We start from the raw sequence: 10,062 nt of genomic DNA on the forward strand, positions 1-10,062 counted from the left end.
GTTCGGGGCCTCATGGTGGATGCTTGGCGCGCACGGCGTTGACAAAGTGTTCCCGTAGCGTAAGCTAAACTTACGCAATACGAGAGAACCTCTCGTAAGAGAACGATACTCGGTTACTAACGTAACCTCGGTTCTCTCTAGAGAGGGAACGAGTATTGCGTAACCGGCCGTGCTCGCGCCACGAGCGACTTCGCTTCAGTTGTCGAAAAACCAGGGAATTCAGCCTACGAGCCCCTTCTTATATACGCTAAGTGTTAGTGAGGTAATCAAGTAGGACTAGTTCGTCAATGTTTTCAGCCAGTAAACAGGATGGTGTATCGGTCAGGACACAGGAATAAAGACGAGATGTAATTTCTTCTTTAAACTGTATTAAGATCCAGCAGTACTCATCAGAACATTCCAATATCCAGTATTGTCATTATAGTCTGATAAAAAACAAAATAAATCACAATTAGGTACTGTCATTTTAAACAGTTTCAGTACTTAATTATTATACAACGTGAATAATAAATCCACACTCACAATACAAATCAGGATAATCAAACATAAATCTCAATAAACATTGCTATGCCCCTTTAAATATAATCTACAATTACATAAATGAGAATATTACTCCTGGCACAAATATAAAGAGCTTCACCCATCTCACTAACCATTTTGCATGAGACTGTATTAAAAAGGGGGTCTACAGAAGGAGCAATGGCGACATCCTCAGGCCAGACAAGGCTACTACACAATAGCGTTCGCACATGGTCTCCTGAGCACAATATTAACTCTCTTTAACTCAATGTTATAAACGTTACTATGTAACTTAGACATCAGAATGCTCACATTAGTTAACTTGTTTCCTACAGCGTTTTACAGCATGAACATTGTTCTATCACTATAAATCTCACTCATCACGCTAGGCACATGTTAATGCCCGGTAAATCTACGATATAGAAACATAACACAACAAATGACAGTCACTTACTTTTCTTCATTCACTCAACACATGGAATATTGGAAGCTGGATTATTCAGGATGAACTAAAGAGGCTAATCAACACATGTACGTGGGCTAAACTATAACTGTTAAACTTGAACTTATTTCTGTTCCCACCATAGTCAACACACACTACACACTTCCTCCACCGTAGCCACAGAAGAAGAGTCTTAAAGCGGCAGGCACCCAGAAATGTCAGAGCCTTTTATACAGCCGCCCCCAAATGTGCGAGCACATTTGCTTCCATTAAAAGGCTTATCAGTCAGGCTGAGGGGGGCTCACAGCGGCATCATCCTCCCCAGACGGGAGAGCTGGCAACATCACCAACCGAGCTACCGGTCGGGTGTACACATGTCCTTTGATGTCCACATCAGCGGATCTAATGCACCCATCATCACTGCGGTGAATCTTGGTTACATGCCCAATGGGCCACAGGGCTCGAGGCAGCTGCGGGTCCACCAGCATGACAACGGCCTTATCCAGTAGTTCAGGAGAAGAAGAGTGCCATTTCTGTCTGGTCTGCAGCCCAGGGAGATATTCTCTGATGAATCTGGACCAGAATTGGTCAGCGAGAACTTGTGAATGCCGCCAGCGTCTGCGGCTCAGGAGCTCCGTCTCAGGATAAACTACTTGGGGGAGGGATCCATCAGGCCGCCCCATAAGCAGACTATTGGGTGTCACAGGGTCGATATCCGCAATGTCAGCAGATACATAACCCAATGGTTTAGAGTTGAGAATTGCCTCAACTTCCAGGAGAACTGTGAGAAGGACGTCTTCATGAACAGGTTGGGCCCCCACACAGGTGTAAAGTGCAGACTTGACGGAGCGGACCTCTCTCTCCCACACCCCTCCAAAGTGTGGAGCTGCTGGGGGGTTAAACTGGAACTTAATCCTCTGACGTGCGAGTCGTTTCCGCAAGGTTGGCTCCATACTGGCAAAAGCCTCTCTAAGTTCCCGTTCTCCTCCTCTGAAGTTGGTCCCCTGGTCTGAGAACAACTCTGCAGGTGTCCCTCTTCTCGCGATGAACCGTCTTAGGGCCATCAAGTAAGCATCCGCATCCATACTTCTGAGGAGATCCAAGTGTACCGCCCTGGTTGTTAAACACTTAAATATTATTCCCCAGCGTTTCTCCTGGCGTCTGCCCATCTTCACAAACATGGGTCCAAAACAATCCACGCCAGTGGAGTGGAAGGCTGGTTTGTGTAATCGGAGACGAGCAACGGGAAGGTCCGCCATTCTGGGAATGGAAGGCTGAGCTCTCCAGCGCTGACATTCGGCACAAGAACGCTGGTGTCTGCGAATTGCCTCCCTTCCATGGATTATCCAGAATGACCGCCGCATCTCTGCAAAAACTCGCTCTGGACCAGGATGGTGCAGGTTGCTATCGTACCTTTGGATAAGCAAGCGTGTAACTGGGTGTGAGGCATCCAGAACCACAGGGTGCAATGTCAAGTCGTCTTGGCCTTCCAAACGTCGGAGCCGACCTCCTACTCTTATGAGGTCCGTGGATTTATCTAGCTCCGGAGCCAAGGTAAGTAATCGACTCCCAGATGAGACGGGTTTCCCTGCTGCAAGGAGTTTGTAGTCCTCTGGAAAGGACTGTTGTTGGGCTCGCTGGAGAACAATCATCTCTGCCTGTTGGTACTCTTCAGCATTAAGCGGTGAACTAGAAGAGGTTTGTCCTAGGATTTCTTGAGCAGTGGCATCTAAGAGCTCTTGCCAGGTTTGGTACACCTTGTCATCCCTGCTGATCGTCATTGGTGAGGTAATCGTTACTCCACAGAAGGTGGCCTTTCGTAGTTCTGCCCTGTCCTCTGATGGCTCAGTGCTGGGTCTTTCTGGCCAGGTGGCTGGGTTCTGGAGAAGGAAGGGGGGTCCTTGAGACCATCGGTTGGGATCTATTAGGGCCGCCAGGGTCTTCCCTCTCGTCAGATCATCAGCAGGATTGTTCGCCGAGTCCACGTAGCGCCAAGTGCACTTCTCTGTTAACTCCTGTATCTCCGCTATTCTGGCGCCCACGAAGACCTTGTAGCGGCAAGACTGGGAGTGTAGCCAGGTTAGTACTGTAGTGGAGTCTGACCACAGCACCGTTCGAGCCACTGTCAAGGTAAGTTCCCTCTCAAGGACACGAGCCAGCTGCGCTGCAACCAGAGCTCCACAAAGCTCCAGGCGTGGGATGGAATGCAGACGTCTTGGAGCCACTCGTGAACGAGCAAGGATGAAAGACAGGTGGATCTGGCCTTCCTTGTCCTCAGTTCTCATGTAGGCTACGGCCCCATAAGCTTGCTCTGAGGCATCTGCGAAGATGTGCACCTCACGGGTGGCACCCTCAAGGTTGGCGTCCGCAGGAACATATGCACGCGGAAAGGTAAGGAGAGGTAAGGACTCAAGTTCAGCCTCCCAGCTGGACCAGGCTTGCAGGAGTTCGGCCGGTAAGTTAGGGTCATCCCAACCTCGCTTCTTATCCCACAACTGCCTGATGATGAGCTTTGCTCGGGTGGAGAAAGGTAACATGTAACCCAAGGGATCATATTGAGTAGCTAGAACTCTGTAAATGTTCCTCAGGGTTGGTACCTCGTAGGCCACAGGTCTATGTTTGTAGCTCAAAGAGTCGGTTGCCCAATTCCAGCTGAGACCGAGTGTTGACTCCAGAGGGTTTGACTTATCCTGCGCCAGCCACAGGTCCAGGCTTTCGGATCTGGCCTCTCGAGGCAAGTGGCTCAGGACGCTTGGATCATTGCAAGCCCATTGACGCAACTCAAAGCCTGCAGAAGCCAGAAGATCCCTGAGCCGATCCACCAGCAGTTTAGCTTCACCCGGCGTACACATGCTCTGCAGGCAGTTATCGACGTAAAAGCAGTTCTCAACCGAGAATCTCAAGTCATCGTCTGGCTGGCAGTGGTCAACAACATGGCGCTGCAGGGCGTATGTCGCACAGCACGGGCTGCAGGTTGTGCCGAAAGGCAAAACTTGCCACTCAAATGTTCTTGGGGGCTCTTCCACCTTCAGGTCCCGCCACAGGAACCTTAGAAGAGGGCGATCTTCAGTGATGAGGCGGACTTGATGAAACATCCCCTTGATGTCTCCACTAACCGCTATGGGATGTTCACGAAATCTCACTAAGACTCCCAGCAAGGGGGCCCCAAGTGTAGGGCCAGGTAGCAGGTACTGGTTCAGGGTCTGCCCAAGGTACTGGTGAGAGCAGTTAAACACGAGGCGGTTCTTTCCGTTATGGCTGACGAGATGATGTGAGATGTACCATCCTTCTTTGGTAGAGGTCTCCTCAGTGACTTCCCTCACAGCACCTGCTTCAATGAGCTTCTGCATTTCCATCTTGTATGCATCCGCTAGCTTGGGGTCCTTTAAGAGTCGCCTCTCAGTACTACGTAACATGGGCATAACTGACTCCTTTGGTGAGTGCAAAGGTGGCATGTTTGCATGGCGCAGCAATGGTGTGGCGTACCTGAGAATTCCATCTACATTAATACGGACCGTCTTGGCTTCAAGCAATGCTACAGCCTGCTGATCCTGCTTTGACCGAGTCACCTCTCTTTCGTGTCGGTAAGGTACAGTGTCTACTTGCCAGAGCCTCTCAACATGGTTGTAAAGCTCATCCATTGGTGGTGTAGATGAAGTAAACAGACACTGTGCAGGTTGGATTTGCCGCCCCATGAATGGGGTAGGGCCTTGAAGAGTCCACCCAAGCTTGGTGCGGACTGCGGCTGGGCCACCTGGTGGACCAAGTCTGACTGGCTCGACAGGTGTTATCAGTTGAGGGTTGTCGGAGCCTACAAGGAGTGTTGGCTGAGCATCTCTTAAGGCAGGTAAGGGAATGCCACCTAGGTATTTGTATTTCCTCTTCAGGCGGTCAATAGGGTAAGTATGCTGTGCTAGGCTGAGGCAGCCAGCTGTGAAGGCACCATTGATCTTATAGCTAGTGTGAGGGTTTGCAGCTGGTGAGACACAGAAAGACACTGTGTGGCCATGGAGGATCTGGATGTCCTGACGGACTGTACGCAGAGGAAGCGCTTCAGGAGTGCCCTTTATGCCAAGAAACTTAGCTGCTGCTGGCAACAACATGGTCCTCTCTGACCCATCATCGAGGATCGCAAAGGTGTCAAGTGTCCGGTCCTCATAATGTACAAGCACAGGGACCACCTTTAACATGACTCGATTCCCGGCTCCAGGTCTGTCCAGGTAGAGCGAGTCAGCCGCAGAGCTGGTTAAGCAACTCTCTTCTTTAACAGCTACATCTTTATTGCCCCTCTCTGCTCTTGTATTTATCTCGTGAAGAGCCAGTAGGTGTTTTCCCTGACAGATGTTGCAGGGTTTCTTCAATGTGCACAGTGCTGCTTGATGAGTTCGTGCACAGCGCCAGCACCGCTTGTTAACCCGTATCCACTCTCTAAGCTGATCTTTGGAAAGTTTGGCGACAGCACTGCATTGACTGAGATAATGCTCATTACTATCACAGTAGGCACAGTAGGCTCTACTCTTGGCTGCTCTGTTGGCTGAACTCTCTTTGTGGTACAAAGGGGCTGTCTCTGCAGACTCACCAGCTCCATGTAGGACGGTCACCGTTTGTCTTCCAGGACGACCATCGGTCTTCACGTTCTGCCTTTCCCTTATGCTGCGTCCGGTAGCCTGACTGTCGAAACCCTGACACCATGATTCATAGCGGAGCCATTCTGCCAAATCATATAGAGTGTGGGTCGCCCCTAACTGCTTGAACTGATGTCGACGGAAATCAGCTCGCTGTTCCGGAGGGAGCTTACTCAGCAGACGAGCAACATGTGAGCCACAGTTGAGTTCGATTTCCCCTTCAGGCCCCAAAGTCTGCAACAAGCCCACTAAAGATTGTATCTGGAGAGAGAACTTCTGGAATGCCATAGTATCACCACGCCTTACTTCGGGGGTTTCTAGAACACTTGCTATCTTCTTTAAGGCAAGTTGATGAGGCTGACCGAATTTATCATGAAGGGCTGACATAGTGTCACTATAGGGGGTTGGTGAGTTCAGATAGGCATCAGCTATAAGCCTAGCTTCCTCCAACTTTAAATGATCCACAAGTATTTGATACTTGAAGAGTTCTGTAGCATTAGATGGGAGTAGGTTCTCTAGAGCTATGCGAAGCCGTGCAAACTCACTGGGATCCGGGTGAATGAACTTTGGGATTGTGGGTTGGGGTCCTCGATACACTTGTTCATTCCCTGGTGGCTGAATAAACTGTTTAGGAGGCGGCATGCCATGTACCGCTCCAGTGGCTGCTAAGGGATGGTAGGCTCGGGCAGGCGCTGATTGCATTAAAGGTGCTGGTCCAGGGTGTGTGAGCAGCTGAGAGGGTTGTCTAGAGAGGTATGGTGATATCCCTTTGCCGGAAGCAGGAACGGGATGCTGAGGAGGCAGTGGAGGCTTACAAGGCATACATACTCTAGCTTCAGGGGCAAAGTCGAGTTGGCTACTCTCTAGCCCTTGTTCTCCGACCCTAAGATTGCACATGCCTCTCGACAGGTTCTCATCAGGTTCAGGCCAGGGTGGAGGATCAGGCCATTCCTCCTCCTCCATTTCCTTTGAATGTGCTGCAACAGCGAAACTCCTTGAGGCTACAGCAGCGGCTTGTGGAGATTTGGGGTTACTGTAGTTTGAAGCTGGGCTATTAACTTGGGCCAGGTCTGCTCTCAGTGAGCGGGCTATCTCCAGTAGCTCTTTCATCTCACGCCGTGCTTCATTGAGTTCCCTTATGCCAGTCTGGAAGGCCTGTTGTGTTTGGAACAGCTTAGTATTCTCCTCTCGAATAGCTCTGATTTCCTCAGAGAAACGAGAATCCAGATATGGGCTCTGATGGGATGAAGGTGTTTGCGCAGGCTGGATAAACCCATCCAAATCTCTCCTCTGGCTGTGGTCTGGGGCTAGCTGAGGAATCTCAGGGTGAGCAGCATTCCCAAGGAAGCCACTAGAGTGAGGGTGGGCTGTCTGGAAGGGGGTCATCTGGTCTAGACCCTCCCGAGTGAGGAACGCCCTCCTATCCAAGGCAGAGGATGGCGGGCCCCATTGTAACTGATCTCGTTGACTATATCCCATATAGTCCACTTCAAAGTCCTGAAGTCTGGCAGGTCGACGTATTTGACGTTTAGGTCTCACATCAGGATACATCTCTTCATCTGACTCCATCCTGAATACTGCTATCCGGCTCGAAGGACCAATGTTAGTGAGGTAATCAAGTAGGACTAGTTCGTCAATGTTTTCAGCCAGTAAACAGGATGGTGTATCGGTCAGGACACAGGAATAAAGACGAGATGTAATTTCTTCTTTAAACTGTATTAAGATCCAGCAGTACTCATCAGAACATTCCAATATCCAGTATTGTCATTATAGTCTGATAAAAAACAAAATAAATCACAATTAGGTACTGTCATTTTAAACAGTTTCAGTACTTAATTATTATACAACGTGAATAATAAATCCACACTCACAATACAAATCAGGATAATCAAACATAAATCTCAATAAACATTGCTATGCCCCTTTAAATATAATATACAATTACATAAATGAGAATATTACTCCTGGCACAAATATAAAGAGCTTCACCCATCTCACTAACCATTTTGCATGAGACTGTATTAAAAAGGGGGTCTACAGAAGGAGCAATGGCGACATCCTCAGGCCAGACAAGGCTACTACACAATAGCGTTCGCACATGGTCTCCTGAGCACAATATTAACTCTCTTTAACTCAATGTTATAAACGTTACTATGTAACTTAGACATCAGAATGCTCACATTAGTTAACTTGTTTCCTACAGCGTTTTACAGCATGAACATTGTTCTATCACTATAAATCTCACTCATCACGCTAGGCACATGTTAATGCCCGGTAAATCTACGATATTGAAACATAACACAACAAATGACAGTCACTTACTTTTCTTCATTCACTCAACACATGGAATATTGGAAGCTGGATTATTCAGGATGAACTAAAGAGGCTAATCAACACATGTACGTGGGCTAAACTATAACTGTTAAACTTGAACTTATTTCTGTTCCCACCATAGTCAACACACACTACACACTTCCTCCACCGTAGCCACAGAAGAAGAGTCTTAAAGCGGCAGGCACCCAGAAATGTCAGAGCCTTTTATACACTAAGCCACGCCCATTCTGGCGGGCTATGACGCTATGAAGGCGCGAGCGCCCTTCATTGGGTGTGACGTCACGCGGGGCTCACTGGTAGGCTGCAGCAGATGCATGCAGGGCAGCCAATAAGCACGCGAGATGGCCTGCTCTAGGTCTGCTAGCTGCTGCACTGCGTTGACAATGAATACAAAATTAAGGATAATTTTTTGGCTTCAATATCTCGAGAAGATGAATCTTTCCCGTAGCGTAAGCTAAACTTACGCAATACTCGTTCCCTCTCTAGAGAGAACCGAGGTTACGTTAGTAACCGAGTATCGTTTTTATGCATGTTTTGCCTGGGTTTTTGTTGCATTTACAGTGCTCTGACCACTATGGTCACCATGGAGACAGGTGTCGGATTGTTTTGAAGTCTCGACACAATACGGCACATTTGCTTCAACTGTTTCAATGTTCCACGATGCCTTGATCTTCCCCTTGAATTATAATTTTTTTACTCAGTAACGGATATGATTTAAAATGTAGCGAAGTAGGCTACTATACTTAAAAAAACGTACTTAAGTAAAAGTAAAATACAGATTTTAAAAACTACTTAGAAATAGTCGTAGAAGTAGGCTACACAAAAAAAAAAACTACTCAATTGACCGTTCGCAAAAGCCACGCCCCCTAGTTATTGTTAAAACGCCCGTCAAACAAATGGTCAAACACGGCCAGCGCGACAGATTGCCATGACGGGAAGAGGTATACCCGTGCGTATCAGTGACCTTTTTTGGAGCAATACCTCAGCGATATCCTCCAGATCGAGGCAAAAGGGGTTACGTATGCATTGGAGGGATGCATGGGCGGCGCTAGGGAGGGGCTAGCAGGTGCTTCAGCACCCCCAAGAAAGACCAAAGCACCCTGATAGCACCCACCAAAATAATGTCTGGAATCAATTATATTAAAATATATGTTAATTCGAGATATTAAGTCGTTATTTCAATATAATATCTCGGTATTTCGACATAATAACGGCAAATTTTTGTCCCGCCAAAGCCTTTTTTGATCGGTGAGTGATGTAGAATAGAATGACTGCTGCGCTTGACAGGGCGCATCACGAGCAGAGAGAGAGAGCCCCGGCCGCGCGCACTCTCACGTCTTCAAACACTTCTCGCGCATATTAATCAAAATCAATTGACACGATAGTAAAAGGTCGGAAGACCGCAGTTTATGGAGCATTTGGAGATTTGTTCTCCTGAATTACCGCGGTGTGAATTGTGCTAAAAAAACACGTTGCCTAGCTTATCGTTTCTAAAAAGCGTTCCGCCCATTCAGCTGACCTAAACCACATTTCAATAAACGAAAAAACCTATCCAATGATATGTTTTCTGTATTGACGCAAATCTTTTGCGATGTCCTAAACTGCCGAGATAATCACACAAGCGTGCCGTATAGAAGTCCACACGTCCGATACGCAAACGAATGACTCATTTTAACCATTCACTTTAATGAATAGTTAAACAACTGACATGTCCAACACTGAACTCATGAGACCTCTGAATCGGTGTATAAAAAATCGGTAACTCTTAATTAGATTACCGTAAAACTTCAAATAGTAGCCCGGGCTTTTATTTACCCAAATCGTCGAACTGCACCGGCTTGTATTTGAGACAGGCGTCTATATGAGACAGGCCTTTATAATTTAGTGTTGAGATGTTGTTCATTGAGTGTATAGGCCTGTCTCTAATCTCTAAAAATCTCCAAATGCTCCACGTGAAACTGCGGTCTTCCGACCTTTTACTATCGCGTCAATTGATTTTGATATGCGCGAGGGAGAGAGAGCAAGACAGCGCTCGTGTTGTTGACGTGAGAGTGCGCGCGGCCGGGGCGATCTCTCTCTCTCTCTTTCTCTGCTCGTAACGCGCCCTGTCAAGCGCAGCAGTCATTCTATTCTACATCACTC

At 47.8% G+C, this 10,062-nt stretch overlaps 1 protein-coding gene across 2 annotated transcripts; it reads right to left on the reverse strand.

Annotated features, from left to right (window-relative positions):
- Positions 1-323: 323 nt before the first annotated feature.
- Positions 324-8,116, reverse strand: LOC130084453 (uncharacterized). Of its 2 annotated transcripts, XR_008806930.1 has the most exons (3): positions 7,909-8,116; positions 974-7,360; positions 324-425 (listed from the first exon to the last, which is right to left on the reverse strand). XR_008806930.1 is itself a non-coding variant. In XM_056249911.1 (2 exons), the coding sequence occupies exon 2, from the start codon at positions 7,153-7,155 to the stop codon at positions 1,243-1,245; it is 5,913 nt and encodes a 1,970-aa protein (XP_056105886.1). In that variant the 5' UTR covers positions 7,156-7,360; positions 7,909-8,116; the 3' UTR covers positions 325-1,242. The 2 variants fall into 2 exon arrangements, 1 of the variants encoding a protein (XP_056105886.1); XM_056249911.1 differs by having other exon boundaries at positions 325-7,360.
- Positions 8,117-10,062: the final 1,946 nt, after the last annotated feature.

Source organism: Rhinichthys klamathensis, unplaced genomic scaffold (genome assembly GCF_029890125.1).
Source record: "Rhinichthys klamathensis goyatoka isolate OS25496 unplaced genomic scaffold, OSU_Roscu_1.1 h1tg000064l_1, whole genome shotgun sequence".
NCBI classification, from domain to species: domain Eukaryota; kingdom Metazoa; phylum Chordata; class Actinopteri; order Cypriniformes; family Leuciscidae; genus Rhinichthys; species Rhinichthys klamathensis.

Bases quoted from the DNA above. Each gene is read 5' to 3' on its own strand.
- LOC130084453 (XM_056249911.1), bottom strand. From the start codon at position 7,155: ATGGAGTCAGATGAAGAGATGTATCCTGATGTGAGACCTAAACGTCAA.